At 51.9% G+C, this 18,224-nt stretch overlaps 1 protein-coding gene across 7 annotated transcripts in view; it reads right to left on the bottom strand.

Annotated features, from left to right (window-relative positions):
• EIF4B (eukaryotic translation initiation factor 4B) overlaps positions 1 to 18,224 on the bottom strand; it is a 60,474-nt gene that overhangs the window by 22,235 nt on the left and 20,015 nt on the right. For all 7 annotated transcript variants that reach the window (XM_040425777.1, XM_040425779.1, XM_040425780.1 and 4 more), the window contains exons 4-5: positions 7,323 to 7,439; positions 3,347 to 3,401 (exon numbers count right to left, since the gene is read on the bottom strand). In XM_040425777.1, the coding sequence (XP_040281711.1) occupies positions 3,347 to 3,401; positions 7,323 to 7,439 (172 nt within the window). The remainder of the gene's footprint in view (positions 1 to 3,346; positions 3,402 to 7,322; positions 7,440 to 18,224) is intronic.

Genomic DNA, 18,224 nt, shown 5'->3' with positions numbered 1-18,224 from the left:
GCAAAATTCCACCCATGGAATGAGGGGTGGTCACGCACAAGGCCAGCACCGTATCCAATGGAAGCGCAAGCGTTCCACCCATGTTAGAGGCCATGCTCAAGGCCAGCAACGTATCTGGTGAGAGTGTAGTATGCCGCCCAGAAAAGGAAGGGGGGGGGGGGGGGGTCATGCACATGTCCAGCATCGCATCCAGGGAGAATGCGAGCAGTCGGTGAGAAAGTGTGTATGCCACCGAAGGAGGCATGCCCATGGCCGGCAGCGAATCCAGTGAGAGTGCGTACACCGCCCACAGAAGAGGGGTCATGCATATGGCCGGCCGCGGATCCAGAGAGAGTGCAAGCACCCCGCTATGTATAGGGGTCATGCACATGGCCAACAATGTACCGGCGAGAGAACAACCACCGACCGAGGGAGTGTATGTATGCCGCCACCCGGGAAGGAGGCATACCCAAGGCCGGCAGTGAATCCAATGAGAGTACATCATACCGCCTATGTAAGGTGGTCATGCACATGGCTGACAGTGAATCCAGTGAGAGTGCCGAATGCCGTCCACAGAAGGGAGTCATGCCTATGGCAGGCAGCGAATCCAGTGAGAGTGCCGTGTTCCACCTATGGAAGGGGGGCACGCACATGGCCAGCAGCGAACCCAGTGAGAGTGCCGTGTTCCACCTATGGAAGGGGGTCGTGCACATGGCCAGCATTGTATCCGGAGAAACTGCAGTAGGCCGCCAATGAAAGGGGGATCATGCACAAGGCCAACCCGCAGTTAGGGAGAGTGCAGTATCCCGCCCAGGAGGGGGGTCCTGCACATGGCAGGCACCATAACTGGAGAGGGTGACGAATGTTGCCTACAGAAAAGGCATGCACTTGACCAGCGCCGTAGCGCGGAAAGGGCAAGAAAACCACCTAGAAGGGGAAAAAAGACCCTGGCAGCGCCGCAGCCGGGGAGCGCGACACCATGCCGCCTATGGAAGGGGGGCATGTATACAGGCAGCACTCTGAGATGAGGCTGCAGCGTCCTGCGCAGCCCACAAGTCATATATATAATAAAAACTTTTTTTTTTTTTTTTTTTTTTTTAACACACAGCCTCACTGAGGCAGAAAAAAATAAAATAAAAGGGGGGGCCACCTACAGGGCACAGATCCACCCATACAGGCCCATCGGAAGCCGGCCTGTACCCAAAGGGTTAACAGGGATCCGGCCTGGGGGGCGGCACTGCGATCCTCTGGGGGCGGGGGAACCTCCAGGCGGGAAGAATTCGCGCCTGGAGAAGTTCCAGCCCCCTCCAACAGAGGCCTGAATTTGCGGCCTAGTAGGGCGTGAAGCTGGGGCCTAAATTTTTAGCGGCGCCCGGCTGACCGGGGCCGCACAGTATTTAAAGTACCGGCCGGCCTACGGAGCGGCACATACCGGCCGCGGGTGCCCACCCCGCGGGCCGTAAGAGCCGGGGCCTAAATTTTTAGCGGCGCCCGGATGACCGGGGCCGCACAGTACTTAAAGTACCAGCCGGGCCTACGGAGCGGCACATACCGGCCGCGGGTGCCCACCCCGCGAGCCGGGGACCCGGATAGAGCGGGATCGCGGCCTTGAAGTGGAACACAAGTTTTGTTCCGACGGTCGGCCGGGGCTGTTGAAGCGCTCATTTTGCAGGCCGCGGTGCCCACCCAGCTGTCCGGAAGTGAGGACCCTGCACCCGGCAGCCATTTCACCCCTGGAGCGGGCACCTGCCTAGAACAGCGCTCCATATGGCCGGCAGCTACAACCTCCTTTCCCCTGGAACGGTGTCCGTGAGAGTAGGGAGGGTCAGTGGCAGCAAGGCGCGGGCCCTCTGGCCCTGAAGTAGTGGCCGGTAAGAGGGAGGGGGACCCTGAGACCGGGTCTGTGAGGGTGGACGCCTGCATAACCCCTCCATCAGGGGCAGCTAGTTGCGGACCTCCGCAGCTCCCTAGGCATTCTTCTTGTAGGGAGAAGGGTGCCAATGTCCTGGAGGCCAGGAGAGAGGGAGCAGAATGTCGCCCTGCGACAGCCCAGGAGCCAGCCTAGGTCTAGCATGGGCAGAAGGGTCCATAGGCCCAGTATAGGGTCAGGCACGCAGGAGACCGGGGGGGACGGGGGACGTAGGGCTGGAGAAGCCTCTCTCTCACCATAGTCGTCTTCACCCTCGGTCCGTTCCAGCAGGGTCGCCCCTTCAGCTACTGGCACCGTAGTGGCAGGACGCTGGGAGAGGGACTTGGCGTGCGGGCGACCCTTGCGCTGGCGGGATGTAGGGGAGCGAGGCTGCCCTGATCCACCTTGCCTTCTGTGGGGGAGGCAGCAGTGCGGGTGACCGGCACTGGCGCAGCTCAACCCCGGGAGAACAGAGAGGTCTAGTGCGTCTCTGTTATCCCTGATGATCTGGAACAAAAATAAAATAAAAAAGTAAAAAACTAAAATTGAAACAAGGAGAAAGCAGCCCTGCAGAGCAGGGAGTGTCTTGCCTCCTTGGACACTAAGCAAAAACTGGCAGTCTCTCTCTCCAGGCTGAGGGTATAGCTGTGGAGGAGGGGCTTAACAGTCTTCACTTAGTGTCACGCCTCCTAGGGAGATGAGCTATACCCAAGGTCTTCTGTGTCCCCCAAGGAAACTGGGCGAGAAAAGGTACTTTAGTGAACATAGCGATGGTGACCGCTTGAAATGCTAAAAGCAGGTGACAGATTCCCTTTAAATCTGGTGACAGAATCCCTTTAAAGTGAACCTGTTAAATTGCTGCAGTGCTAAACACTGGTCTAAAAAGGAGTTCGGCACGAGAAGGGTCTGCTGTGTGGCTTCTAACCCTCTGCATCTCTTGACTAACGAACCTCTCTCCATTTGTGTACAGGGAGGAAGCCAAGCAGAACGAGACACCACAAAGCGGACTTTCCCCATGCCCAGTTTACTTTCAAACTAGTTCAACTCTGAAGTACCGCAGCATTTCAGAGTAAAACGGAGGGGACATTTATTAAGACTGGCGATGTATGCGTATGTCTTAATTTGCCCTTCGCTAGTGTGAGATGCGCCACAATTATAACGAGCAGCGTGCCTCTTAATAATTCTGGCGCACACGGTGTGCTGTCTGCGTTTTTTGAGGATCCATTGAAATTAATGGGTCGGCATCCTATCCGCAAACGGAACAAAACGGACATGGAAACAAACAACGTTCGTGTGCATGTAGCCTTAATGACATGACAAATTTTTGCCTAAGAGGTTTTCTGAGATTTTAACTACAACTATGTTGTATTCATTTTCATGGTAAACCTGCTTTAAAAACCTGTCAACTGTTCTATAACAACTCAAATACCTAATTCTAAAAAAAGTGGAAGCACTTGCCTTTATCCTGTGATTGATCAGCCACGTCCACTCGTATCCTTCTGTTTCCAAGAGACTGCAATAAGAGATTGGTCAGTGTGCAAAGTCAGACATATCCTGGCTTTAGGTTATAAAAAAACAGCAAGATGTTGTTCACACACAAAATTTTAAATTACGCTTTTTCACTGTCCCGCAAATTATAAAACAAGTCGTATTCTTGTCTGTTTGCGCACAAGAATAGGCATTTCTACTATTGGACTACTAAAAAAGACCACAAAATACATACAGTTGTGTGCATGAGGCTTAATCCAAAAAAATAAAAAAATAAAAAATCTATCTACCAAGGCTAACCCTGCTTAATAGGTAACCAGCATGGATATGCCTTGTATTGCAAAGGGTGAAACCCGTGGTGAACGTCTCCAGCATAAACTGACATGCTATGGATTTAGAATTGCTACTGCAGGTCAATTTAGGCTGCAGACTTCTTTTCGCAGCATTTGAGTTCTTAAAATTGCATATAATGAGATAGTAATAGAAAACAGTGTGGATTTTACACACACAAATCTGCAGTGTATCCAACCCATGTAGACATACCCTTAAAGGGAGTCTGTCAGCAGTTAGGGTGTAGGTGACTGGGAGAATGGTGCAGACATACCTACAGAAATCAAAAGTGTTCATAATCCTGGCACTGTGATCACAAGTGCTCAGGAGATCCCCACATGTCAAGTGCCCTGCTTCTAGCGTCCTAAAAGGAGACCGCTACAGGTGTCACTCAGAGGGACGGGGCTCCCGAAAAGCCACACAAGTAGGGGTGGGCGATATAGGCGATATGCGATATAAATTTGTGCCACGATATGGATTTTGTGCATATCGCCGAACCGCGATATGACCACGGAGCTACCCGGAAGTGATGTAGCTGCACCGGAAGTCACGTGGACGCGTTGGAATCAGCTGGAGGAGGGGGTGGGCACGCAGCGCAAGCGCATTCGGCTAAAGTATAGTAATCTGGCAGAACACCCCCTCCTCCAACTGATTCCAACGCGTCCACGTGACTTCCGGTGCAGCTACATCACTTCCGGGTATAGACTTTTGTCCGGGTATAGAAAAGTGGCAGAACACTGGCCATATCTGGCCCCTATGACTGCACGCTGCGATCCGCCGCAATTAACCCCTCAGTTGAGGGGTTAATCGCACGGATCACAGCGTCCTGTCAGAGGTCGGGTGCCGGCAATGTCGTTCAGTCTTTGCATTAGAGGCAGTGGACAGTTCCGATCGGAGTCCCAGCAGTGTAATGCTGGGTCTTCGATCGGTTACCATGGCAGCCAGGAGCCACGCTACTGAAGTCCTGGCTGCCATGGTATGTTAGTGAGCAGCATTATACTCGCGTGCGCCGTGGCCGCCGGTCGCTCCTTCTGTCTGTGCGGCGCATTGCTAATGCGTATAGCATTAGCAATGCGCCGCACAGACCTATGAGAAGGAGCGCCCGGCGGCCACGAGTATAATGCTGCTCACTAACATACCATCGCAGCCAGGACTTCAGTAGCGTGACTCCTGGCTGCCATGGTAACCGATCGGAGCCCCAGCATTACACTGCTGGGACTCCGATCGAAAACTGCCCACTGCCACCAATGATAGGGACGACGACCCTGTGGCCACTGCCACCAATGATTAATAGTGGGGAGGGAGGGTTTGAGTTACCAGAGGGGGCTGATAAGAGGGAGAGGCTGGGGGGCACATGAGTGGCTGGCTGCCATGGTCAGCTCCCTGCTGTTGTGTGCACAAAGCACAGGGCAGCAGGGAGAGTGTAAAGTCCTATTCACCCTAATAGAGCTCTATTAGGGTGAATATGACAAGGGTTCTAGCCCTTAAGGAGGCTAATAGTTATTAAATAAAAAGTAAAAAAATATTAAAAAGTTTAAACCCCCCCCCCCCCCCCCCCAATATAGAAAACAATATATCACGATATATATCGCACATGCTTAAAATTATATCGCAATATAGATTTTTGGCCATATCGCCCACCCCTACACACAAGCCCACAGAACGTGACCTCTGACGTGAGTGCTGGAGTTGAGTCTTTTAGTTGAAACACTCACTACTGAGCTGCAAACTCTTTAGGCAGTCAGGAGCATCATGGATTAAAGGAAACCTGTCACCTGGATTTTGGGAATAGAGCTGAGGACACGGGTTGCTAGATGGCCGCTAGCACATCCGCAATACCCAGTCCCCATAGCTCTCTGTGCTTTTATTGTGTCAAAAAAACGAACATATGGAAATTAACCTGAGATGAGTCCAGCATGAAGGAGCCCAGCACCGCCCCGCATCCCCCGACTCTCCTCCTTGCTCCCCGACGTCCAAAAGCCAGAGCGCCTTGATCTTGCGATACGCGAGCTAGCGCATGCGCAGTTTGTTCTCTGAGTCTGATGCTAGCACAGGGAAGGAACACCATGCCGACACTGCGCATGCGCTAGCTCACGCATCGCGATTTTACAGCACTCTAGCTTTGTGACGTCGGGGAACAAGGAGGAGATTCTGAGGATGCGGGCGGTGCTGGGCTCCTTCACGCTGGACTTATCTCAGGTTAATTTGCATATCTATCAAATCGTTTTTTATAAACATTAAAAGCACAGACAGCTATGGGGACTGGATATTTCGGATGTGCTAGCGGCCATCTAGCAGCCCATGTCCTCAGCTCTATTCACAGAATCAAGGTGACAGGTTTCCTTTAAGTTTCCATGACTGGGCAGTTAAGACATCATTCACAAGGTCAGATGTCAGCTGCAGGGCTGTAAGAGACAAGTCCATTAGAAATGTAGGGAGGACGCTTTACCATCTGGGAGTCTGAAATCCAACAAAAAATTATTTACTGAGAGGGAATCATATGGTCGATCCCAAAAAAACAAAAAACTCTTAAAGAGGACCTGTGAACACAAAATGTAGTGCAACCTGCAGGCAGCATGTTATAGAGCAGGAGAAGCTGAGCAGATATATAGTTTTGTGGAAGAGGATTCAGTAAAACTCATGATTTATGCATTTATCTCTGCCATACGCCTACTCAGCAGTTCTATCTTTATACAGCTAACGCACAGTTGGGCCCCTTTGACTAGTTGGTGATCCTGCCAAAAATGATCCGACACGTGGAAGGAGATTTCCTTAGTTCACGAGTTCAGACTACCAGTAATTTCCACAAAGTGGAAGCTACTATGCTAAATACAGCTATTAACGGGTTAGTCCAGTCAGGACATGCCAGTCCCACTGTCCCTATAATCCCACTCAACCATTACCTCTACTCCCAAGAGCCAGAATGCCGATGGAAGACCTCCATGTATGGATGCCAGTTCACCTAAATGGTGTCCACATAATAACACAAAACTCTGACTGGGTATATTCAGGTTGGTAGTCCCAATATTAAAGGGCCAACTCACATATTCCAAATACTGAGCAGGCAATCCAAGCCATTTCCTGTGTGTCAAGCCTGAGAACAGGAGGTGGAGAGCAGCAGGAATCGGCGAGGTAATGTTTAGTAGGCTAGTTTCACACTAACGTTAAAATCAGCCTGCAGGAACAACCTGCTGGAGTTCATCGTATCTGGCATAGCCAGGCCCCATAGAATAAAACAGGACCAGGCAGGGATCCAGCCTGTTTACGGCATTGCACCGTTTTTTTCTCTGGCCAGATCCCCAGCGGTTTCTATTATAATCCTTGGGCTCCGGCGTACCTAGGCAGGATAAACCCCCGCAGGCTGATCCTGTGTGAAACTAGCCTCATTTTTAAACCCATTATAGTTTTTTTTTATGAACTGAATGAACTTTAAATGAACGGAGACACCTTTAAGTTACTGCATCTATGAATTAGATCTGGAGAAAAAGGAAGTCATCGCTCCTACACATTTTCTAAGATGCCACGATTCATTTAGAGCACCGCTAGTTAGTTTCAAATTGGCACACGTTATCTTCCTTGTAGAGAATTCTGAAAACTGCATCAATTCCTTACTTACTTCTTCATTAAGACTCAAAGCCTGCAGAAGAGAATCCAGGTCATCAAATTCTGCGTAGCCAAAACCTTTTAATCTTTCTGGATTGCTTGGCTCCCGGGGTAGACGGACAGCGCTAATCTGCATGTGAGGAAGAAAAACACTTAAGTCATTTAGGTACCAAATGAAAAACGTGGCTTCAATCCTTTAAGCACTACCATGATCTTTAGATGAAGGCCTATCATGTAGTGTACATCATTCCTTTCATTCATACAAAGCTAAAATACACAGAACTGAAGGCAAAGCTACAAAATCTCCCGCTATAGAAATTATTCACACGGGAAGCTCTACCTAAGGCATGAAATGGGGGAAAAGAAAATGTTAAACTCACACCTTTTATATTAGAGTATTTAGTAAGTGTCCTATGGCAAGGCTGACCAGATGTCAGCCAAACCAGCTTAGACAGGCCCGAACGACCAGCTTAAGTGTATGGGGCCTCCAACTCTCCCAAACACCTTTTCAGGACATGTACAGTCGTGGCCAAAAGTTTTGAGAATTACATAAATATAGAAAATTGGAAAAGTTGCTGCTTAAGTTTTTATAATAGCAATTTGCATATACTCCAGAATGTTATGAAGAGTGATCAGATGAATTGCATAGTCCTTCTTTGCCATGAAAATTAACTTAATCCCAAAAAAGCCTTTCCACTGCATTTCATTGCTGTCATTAAAGGACCTGCTGAGATCATTTCAGTAATAGTCTTGTTAACTCAGGTGAGAATGTTGACGAGCACAAGGCTGGAGATCATTATGTCAGGCTGATTGGGTTAAAATGGCAGACTTGACATGTTAAAAGGAGGGTGATGCTTGAAATCATTGTTCTTCCATTGTTAACCATGGTGACCTGCAAAGAAACGCGTGCAGCCATCATTGCGTTGCATAAAAATGGCTTCACAGGCAAGGATATTGTGGCTACTAAGATTCCACCTCAATCAACAATTTATAGGATCATCAAGAACTTCAAGGAAAGAGGTTCAATTCTTGTTAAGAAGGCTTCAGGGGGTCCAAGAAAGTCCAGCAAGCGCCAGGATAGTCTCCTAAAGAGGATTCAGCTGCGGGATCGGAGTGCCACCAGTGCAGAGCTTGCTCAGGAATGGCAGAAGGCAGGTGTGAGCACATCTGCACGCACAGTGAGGCAAAGACTTTCGGAAGATGGCCTGGTGTCAAGAAGGGCAGCAAAGAAGCCACTTCTCTCCAAAAAAAAACATCAGGGACAGATTGATCTTCTGCAGAAAGTATGGTGAATGGACTGCTGAGGACTGGGGCAAAGTCATATTCTCCGATGAAGCCTCTTTCCGATTGTTTGGGGCATCTGGAAAAGGGCTTGTCCGGAGAAGAAAAGGTGAGCGCTACCATCAGTCCTGCGTCATGCCAACAGTAAAGCATCCTGAGACCATTCATGTGTGGGGTTGCTTCTCAACCAAGGGAGTGGGCTCACTCACAATTTTGCCCAAAAACACAGCCATGAATAAAGAATGGTACCAAAACACCCTCCAACAGCAACTTCTTCCAACAATACAACAACAGTTTGGTGAAGAACAATGCATTTTCCAGCACGATGGAGCACCGTGCCATAAGGCAAAAGTGATAACTTAGGGCTCTTTCACACTTGCGTTCTTTTCTTCCGGCATAGGGTTCCGTCGTCGGGGCTCTATGCCGGTAGAATCTTGATCAGTTTTATCCTAATGCATTCTGAATGGAGAGAAATCCGTTCAGGATGCATCAGGATGTCTTCAGTTCCGGACCGTTTTTTGGCCGGAGAAAATACCGCAGCATGCTGCGCTTTTTGCTCCGGCCAAAAATCCTGAACACTTGCCGCAAGGCCGGATCCGGAATTAATGCCCATTGAAAGGCATTAATCCGGATACGGCCTTAAGCTAAACGTCGTTTCGGTGCATTGCCGGATCCGACGTTTAGCTTTTTCTGAATGGTTACCATGGCTGCAAGGACGCTAAAGTCCTGGCAGCCATGGTAAAGTGTAGCGGGGAGCGGGGGAGCAGCATACTTGCCGTCCGTGCGGCTCCACGGGCGCTCCAGAGTGACGTCAGGGCGCCCCACGCGCATGGATGACGTGCTCGCATGGATCACGTCATCCATGCACATGGGGCGCTCTGACGTCATTCTGGAGCGCCCGGGGAGCCGCACGGACTGTAAGTATACTGCTCCCCCGCTCCCCACTACTACTATGGCAACCAGGACTTTAATAGCGTCCTGGCTGCCATAGTAACACTGAACGCATTTTGAAGATGGATCCGTCTTCAAATGCTTTCAGTTCACTTGCGTTTTTCCGGATACGGCGGGCACCTCCGGCAAACGGAGTGCACGACGGATCCGGACAACGCAAGTGTGAAAGAGCCCTTAGTGGCTCGGGGACCAAAACGTTGACATTTTGGGTCCATGGCCTGGAAACTCCACAGATCTTAATCCCATTGAGAACTTGTGGTCAATCCTCAAGAGGCGGGTGGACAAACAAAAACCCACTAATTCTGACAAACTCCAAGAAGTGATTATGAAAGAATGGGTTGCTATCAGTCAGGAATTGGCCCAGAAGTTGATTGAGAGCATGCCCAGTCGAATTGCAGAGGTCATGAAAAAGAAGGGCCAACACTGCAAATACTGACTCTTTGCATAAATGTCATGTAATTGTCGATAAAAGCCTTTGAAACGTATGAAGTGCGTGTAATTATATTTCACTACATCACAGAAACAACTGAAACAAAAGATCTAAAAGCAGTTTAGCAGCAAACTTTGTGAAAACTAATATTTGTGTCATTCTCAAAACTTTTGGCCACGACTGTACATGTTCAGCCGAGCCTACGTGTGTATAAGGCCTCCTGCACACGAATGTGTGTGCCCCATAGTCGTGCTGCGGCCCGCAATGCACGAACACCGTCCGAGGGACAGCTGCCGCGGATCGCGGACCCATTCACTTTAATGGGTCCGCGATCCTGCTGTTTTGCAAAAAGATAGGACATGTTCTATTTTTTGGCGGAACGGAAGTACGGGACGAAACCCTACGGAAGCACTTCGTAGTCCTCCCGTAGGGTTCCGTACCATTCCGCATCTCCAGATTTGCGGACTAGGGATCGACAGATTATCGGTTTTACCAATATTATCGGCCGATATTCAGGATTTTGAACGTTATCGGTATCAGCATCTATTTTGCCGATATTCCGATAACGAATCGGGACCACGGATCGCTCTCCGTGTTTCCTCAGCAGCACAGGGGAGAAGGAAGCAGTGTCTCTCTCTCTCCCCCCTGTGCTGCTGCTGCCACCAATGAGAGGAGGGAGGACAAGAGGAAGGGCAGGGCTATTGCCACTGCGCCACCAATGAAGATAACTCATTAATTCATATACAGGAGGCGGGAGCTGGCTGCAGAATCACATAGCCGGCTGCCAACCTCTATGACAAGCAGCTACGATCTGCGGTAGTTAACCCCTCAGGTGCCGCGGATCGCAGCTACCGCTCATAGAGGTCAGGAGCCGGCTATGTGATTCTGCAGCCAGCTCCCGCCTCCTGTATATGAATTAATGAGTTATCTTCATTGGTGGTCCAGTGCGCCCCCCCCCCCCCCCCCCCCAAACCCAGTATTAATCATTGGTGACAGTGGCCACAGGGTTCCCTCTCCCCTCCTCCTCAGTGGCAGTTCCGATCGGAGCCCCAGCAGTGTAAGCCAGGACGCTATTAAAACCATGGCTGCCATAGTCAGCTCCCTGCTGCTGTGTGCACAATGCCCAGGGCAGCAGGGGTTGTCTGCTCTGTTACGGACCGTTTCAGCAGACAAGGGGTTAAAATCCGTTTAGGAGATACGCCCCTTTCTGAGAGACAGGCACAGCTACTGCAGAACAACAAACTCCCGAACTGGATACAAAATAGCACTCCAAACTGGAACCTCACGAATAGCTGCTAGGGGACTAACAGGAATCAGCTTACACTCCTGGCAATCAGTCTCTAACAGCATACAGCGGATCCCCCCAATAACGAGACAAGGCTCTGTGTTGAGGGTCAAGCAGTGGTCTGAGGTGCTGGCACACCCAGCCTGGTTTTTATTACAGTTGTTGCAAATACAGGTCCGCCCACAGGGAGGTATAAAACAACCAAGCCCATCTGGTGTACACACCCCTAGGGGACCAGAATGAAGACTGACACAGGACAGATATGCAGCACTCAGGACACACAGACACAACACATCCCCACAATGCATCATGGTTTCCTCCTCTCTGCCCTGGAGACACCCGAGGAGCAATTCAATTATCTCTCAGGACAAAGGGAAATCACCAATACACATGTGGGAACAACAGGACAGAAATCACCATTTAAACATACAATGTCACAATCCTTTTCAATACACAGACATTTAACATCCCAAATAGGCACGAATTAGACCAGGAGTTCAAGTTAGTTCAAGTCCTTTGTGGAATTTGTCAAATGAGGCCTGGCTGATGAGAGGGCCCATAATCCTGGGGCAAGAGGCCAGCAGCCAGGCCCCTCGAAAACCCAGTGGCGAGGTTGGTTTCGCCACATGCTCCAAGGCTGGTCAACCCTTCTAATTATTACCAACTGTTTTGTTTCTACAGCTCCTTTATCATCCCCCTGAAAAGTGGCCAGCAGCCATGACAAATTTATCTTCATATACGCAAAAATGAAGCCAGAAGAACTGTCATATTTCTGTTTAGGCGCACAGACTGGTGAAGGATGCATCGAATTCATGACAAGGCCTGCTCCTCGCCATAAATCTGGTGCATCTTCCAACAGTGCAGGGGATATCATGTCCGGAGCACAGTGCCGATCATGATAAGTCTCCCCCTGTATCTCTCCATGGAAACAGAGGGGAAAAAAAAAAACTTGTCGCAGGGGTGTGAAAATCGTATCGCCCGACGCCTGGGACATGCAGTTCCGGGCGCCGGGCACGTAGTTTGTTCAGTAGCTTAGCCCTGCTGCGGGCAAGTAGCAGGGCTGAGATGGCTTGGTTTACCGGAGCAGTGGATCGGCGACTAGCTGGGCGTGGAGAGGCGTTCCCATGGTGATGGGGACGCTTGTAGTTTAAATATACCATCGGATTGGAGAAAACGAGATTTTTGTATAACTTACCAGTAAAATCTCTTTCTCGCTCTTTCCTTGGGGGACACAGAAGACCTTGGGTATAGCTCATCTCCCTAGGAGGCGTGACACTAAGTGAAGACTGTTAAGCCCCTCCTCCACAGCTATACCCTCAGCCTGGAGAGAGAGACTGCCAGTTGCGTGTCCAAGTAGTGAGAAAAGGCAAAGTCCAAAAATTGGAACCAACAAGCCAACTACCCAAAGGGTAAAACAAACTCGGAAACAGTCAGAGAAGAACAAAGAATGGGTGGGTGCTGTGTCCCCCAAGGAAAGAGCGAGAAAGAGATTTTACTGGTAAGTTATACAAAAATCTCGTTTTCTCGCCCAGTTTCCTTGGGGGACACAGAAGACCTTGGGACGTTCAAAAGCAGTCCAAAGGGGGAGGGACCACAGCACCAAGGCGAAGCACCCGAAGGCATCAAAAAACCCCCCGCCTGCAGACCAGGCGGCCCGAAACAGCATACGCCGAAGCCCGAGTATGCACCCTGTAGAACTCGGTAAGGTGTGCAAGGAAGATCAGTGACCGCCTTGCACAAATGCATGGCCGAAGCCTAATGCCTCCGGCCCAGGAAAAAACCGACAACTCTGGCCAAATGAATGGTGACACCAAAAGCAGAACCCTGCCCTTGGTGCGGCAACCACAACAAGAGCCACTCTGAGAAAGCGGAGGAAAGCCACCCTGGAGGCCGTCAACCCTTTGCGCGGACCTCCTGGAAACACAAGAGACCGAATGTCGACAAGAGTCGGAGATCTCCAACGTTCCCTGGGGTGGGAAGGGGAGGACGACTGCCTCAATGAAATGAAAGACAAACACCATCTTCAGAAGGAAGGAAGAGACGGAATGGAGAACAGCCCTGTCCTGGGGGAAGACAGAAGGCTCGGAACAAGAAGGGCCGCCACTCAGGCACCCATCAGAGACACGATGGCTACAGAAACCCAACTGTTAGTAGAGGGAACTTCTGTAACGGCTCCAAGGAAAAATTGGAGCGCCAAGAGCCTAGTATGTAGTTCCCAGGACGGTACCGGAGGACAGTACAAAGGAACCCAAGAGCCGCTCCATGGAAGAAGTTCCTGACAGGCCCAGAGGGCCTGGGAACGCTGAAAGAGGAAGGACAGGAATGACACTTGATACTTCAAGCAACAGAGTCCCAGCCCCAGGTCCAGGCCGGACTGGAGAAAGACAGAACCATGGAGAAAGGCAGAGTGGGGGAACGCCCAGCTTCCCACAGAACCCCAGGTAAAACCCTAAGTCCTACCACAGATCCTGGACGAAAAACTCGGCTAGAAGCGAACACTAGCGAGCCCACTAGAGTTGCCTGGGCAAGCGGGTGAAAACCCAATGATCAGGCGCAGACCCGTAACACGGGTAGAACAGTCGGTAGAACTGGTCCCGTCGGCCCCCGAGCAAGGTTGTCCCGTATCCCCCCAGAGTGGGGAAGCAGAAGGACAAACGGACAGGAACCGAAGGGTCCGCCCAGCAACCGCCAGGACAAGACAGGCTAAAGCCGAAGCCAATGTAGCCACCACAGGAAGACGGACTACAGTTCCGGTGTGGGAGATTTAAAAGACAATCCTGACCAAATGGTAGTCCTCCCAAGTTACCGAGAAGGTGAATCCAAAGCAGAAACATTGCCTAAAATGGAAAAAACGCAATCTGCACCCAGCGGGAGGACAGAAAACGGTAGACCCGGTAACTAGGCACACAGCTAGTACAGCCAGTGTGGACAAGGGAGACTCAAAAGGAACACCAGAACCATCCACATGAACAACCATGCTTTCCCCAGAGGGAAGGGCAGTGAAGGAACAGCCTCTGAAGCGTGGCCGGAACAGATGCCACATCGGAATGATCTGTACCGAGTGGGAGCCAAACAGAGCCGGCGAGAAAAGGCAGGCGAGACAGAGGCCGGTATAACACCCTCCAACCGAAAGGGGGAGTGGGCAACAGAGAGGCCATAGGACAGCTCAAAAGCAGAACACCGCTACACAGAGACGCCCGGTTCACCGCCTCGCAGAAGGCGAATACCCTGAAGAACCCAAGGTGGAGGTCCCCCAGACCTGTATAAGCGAGCACCCAAGAGAAGTTGGGTGACCTTCCCAAGAATAGCGGCCCGAACCTGGTAGCAGATCAGACTGAAGCACCGAGGGCGCCAATCCGGAAAGAATCATACCACACTGCACCCGAAGAGGAGGAAATGGTATTAGGCGAGGGGACCGTAGTCCCGCCAGAGCCAACATAAAATGCGAAGGGCGCTGCAGACAGCGCTCTCGACCATGCGACCACTAGCACAGGGAAACAATGCCGCGGAAGGACAAATGGGCCAACGAAATGAATGAGTACCACCCAGCTCTGTGCAGTAGCGAACAGTAGAGCCCGTCTACTTAAATATAAGGTATTCATTTGTTGTTTATTGGACAACACCTTAGGCTTACACAGATGGACAGAATGATCTCCTTAGAGAATAGTGCAAGGCTTGCGACAATCATCGTATCCCAAGAGAAAAAGTATGTCGCAGGAGGAAAGGAGGCATACGTACGAGTAGCCCCGTAAGCAGTGAGAAGGCCAACCCACCTACGGGACGAGAAGGAAACAACGCACAAGAACGTCCGCTCACTGCAAAAATATCACTCAGCGAAGAGGGCCAGCCACAGAGTGCCACAGTATCTACGGGAGTGCAAACTGAAAGGAGTTATGCACAAGACTAGTATGGTATGCGATGGAACGCAAACTGACCGCCCCGAAAAAGGGGGGAAATGTACCTGGCAAACTGCAGTGGGCAAGAATGCAAAGGCCTGCCCCAAAAAGGGGGTGATGCCCAAGGCCGTACCTACGTCAGAGAAGTAGGGCATACCATACTTCGCCCAGAAAGGCGCCATGCACATGGCCACACAGTATCCAGCAGGAACGCAGGAGGTCCACCTAGTGAAAAAGGGGGGCATGCACAGGGCTATCTTAGCATTAAGTGAGTGTGCAACAATTCACCCAACCCGAAATTTCGTGAGAGTGTAACTACTCCGCCAATGAAGGGGAACATGTGCAAGTCCAGTACAGCACATACAAGGACAGCCTTGAATCTTGTGAGCGTGCAAAATTCCACCCATGGAATGAGGGGTGGTCACGCACAAGGCCAGCACCGTATCCAATGGAAGCGCAAGCGTTCCACCCATGTTAGAGGCCATGCTCAAGGCCAGCAACGTATCTGGTGAGAGTGTAGTATGCCGCCCAGAAAAGGAAGGGGGGGGGGGGGGGTCATGCACATGTCCAGCATCGCATCCAGGGAGAATGCGAGCAGTCGGTGAGAAAGTGTGTATGCCACCGAAGGAGGCATGCCCATGGCCGGCAGCGAATCCAGTGAGAGTGCGTACACCGCCCACAGAAGAGGGGTCATGCATATGGCCGGCCGCGGATCCAGAGAGAGTGCAAGCACCCCGCTATGTATAGGGGTCATGCACATGGCCAACAATGTACCGGCGAGAGAACAACCACCGACCGAGGGAGTGTATGTATGCCGCCACCCGGGAAGGAGGCATACCCAAGGCCGGCAGTGAATCCAATGAGAGTACATCATACCGCCTATGTAAGGTGGTCATGCACATGGCTGACAGTGAATCCAGTGAGAGTGCCGAATGCCGTCCACAGAAGGGAGTCATGCCTATGGCAGGCAGCGAATCCAGTGAGAGTGCCGTGTTCCACCTATGGAAGGGGGGCACGCACATGGCCAGCAGCGAACCCAGTGAGAGTGCCGTGTTCCACCTATGGAAGGGGGTCGTGCACATGGCCAGCATTGTATCCGGAGAAACTGCAGTAGGCCGCCAATGAAAGGGGGATCATGCACAAGGCCAACCCGCAGTTAGGGAGAGTGCAGTATCCCGCCCAGGAGGGGGGTCCTGCACATGGCAGGCACCATAACTGGAGAGGGTGACGAATGTTGCCTACAGAAAAGGCATGCACTTGACCAGCGCCGTAGCGCGGAAAGGGCAAGAAAACCACCTAGAAGGGGAAAAAAAGACCCTGGCAGCGCCGCAGCCGGGGAGCGCGACACCATGCCGCCTATGGAAGGGGGGCATGTATACAGGCAGCACTCTGAGATGAGGCTGCAGCGTCCTGCGCAGCCCACAAGTCATATATATAATAAAAACTTTCTTTTTTTTTTTTTTTTTTTTTTTTAACACACAGCCTCACTGAGGCAGAAAAAAATAAAATAAAAAGGGGGGGGGCCACCTACAGGGCACAGATCCACCCATACAGGCCCATCGGAAGCCGGCCTGTACCCAAAGGGTTAACAGGGATCCGGCCTGGGGGGCGGCACTGCGATCCTCTGGGGGCGGGGGAACCTCCAGGCGGGAAGAATTCGCGCCTGGAGAAGTTCCAGCCCCCTCCAACAGAGGCCTGAATTTGCGGCCTAGTAGGGCGTGAAGCTGGGGCCTAAATTTTTAGCGGCGCCCGGCTGACCGGGGCCGCACAGTATTTAAAGTACCGGCCGGCCTACGGAGCGGCACATACCGGCCGCGGGTGCCCACCCCGCGGGCCGTAAGAGCCGGGGCCTAAATTTTTAGCGGCGCCCGGATGACCGGGGCCGCACAGTACTTAAAGTACCAGCCGGGCCTACGGAGCGGCACATACCGGCCGCGGGTGCCCACCCCGCGAGCCGGGGACCCGGATAGAGCGGGATCGCGGCCTTGAAGTGGAACACAAGTTTTGTTCCGACGGTCGGCCGGGGCTGTTGAAGCGCTCATTTTGCCGGCCGCGGTGCCCACCCAGCTGTCCGGAAGTGAGGACCCTGCACCCGGCAGCCATTTCACCCCTGGAGCGGGCACCTGCCTAGAACAGCGCTCCATATGGCCGGCAGCTACAACCTCCTTTCCCCTGGAACGGTGTCCGTGAGAGTAGGGAGGGTCAGTGGCAGCAAGGCGCGGGCCCTCTAGCCCTGAAGTAGTGGCCGGTAAGAGGGAGGGGGACCCTGAGACCGGGTCTGTGAGGGTGGACGCCTGCATAACCCCTCCATCAGGGGCAGCTAGTTGCGGACCTCCGCAGCTCCCTAGGCATTCTTCTTGTAGGGAGAAGGGTGCCAATGTCCTGGAGGCCAGGAGAGAGGGAGCAGAATGTCGCTCTGCGACAGCCCAGGAGCCAGCCTAGGTCTAGCATGGGCAGAAGGGTCCATAGGCCCAGTATAGGGTCAGGCACGCAGGAGACCGGGGGGGACGGGGGACGTAGGGCTGGAGAAGCCTCTCTCTCACCATAGTCGTCTTCACCCTCGGTCCGTTCCAGCAGGGTCGCCCCTTCAGCTACTGGCACCGTAGTGGCAGGACGCTGGGAGAGGGACTTGGCGTGCGGGCGACCCTTGCGCTGGCGGGATGTAGGGGAGCGAGGCTGCCCTGATCCACCTTGCCTTCTGTGGGGGAGGCAGCAGTGCGGGTGACCGGCACTGGCGCAGCTCAACCCCGGGAGAACAGAGAGGTCTAGTGCGTCTCTGTTATCCCTGATGATCTGGAACAAAAATAAAATAAAAAAGTAAAAAAAAACTAAAATTGAAACAAGGAGAAAGCAGCCCTGCAGAGCAGGGAGTGTCTTGCCTCCTTGGACACTAAGCAAAAACTGGCAGTCTCTCTCTCCAGGCTGAGGGTATAGCTGTGGAGGAGGGGCTTAACAGTCTTCACTTAGTGTCACGCCTCCTAGGGAGATGAGCTATACCCAAGGTCTTCTGTGTCCCCCAAGGAAACTGGGCGAGAAAACTCTGATCCGATGGTATATTCAAAACCCGAGGTG

The sequence above is a fragment of the Bufo bufo genome, chromosome 3 (genome assembly GCF_905171765.1).
Source record: "Bufo bufo chromosome 3, aBufBuf1.1, whole genome shotgun sequence".
NCBI classification, from domain to species: domain Eukaryota; kingdom Metazoa; phylum Chordata; class Amphibia; order Anura; family Bufonidae; genus Bufo; species Bufo bufo.
The sequence above is the reverse complement of the archived record's forward strand: the minus strand, read 5'-3'. Positions and strand labels throughout refer to the sequence as shown.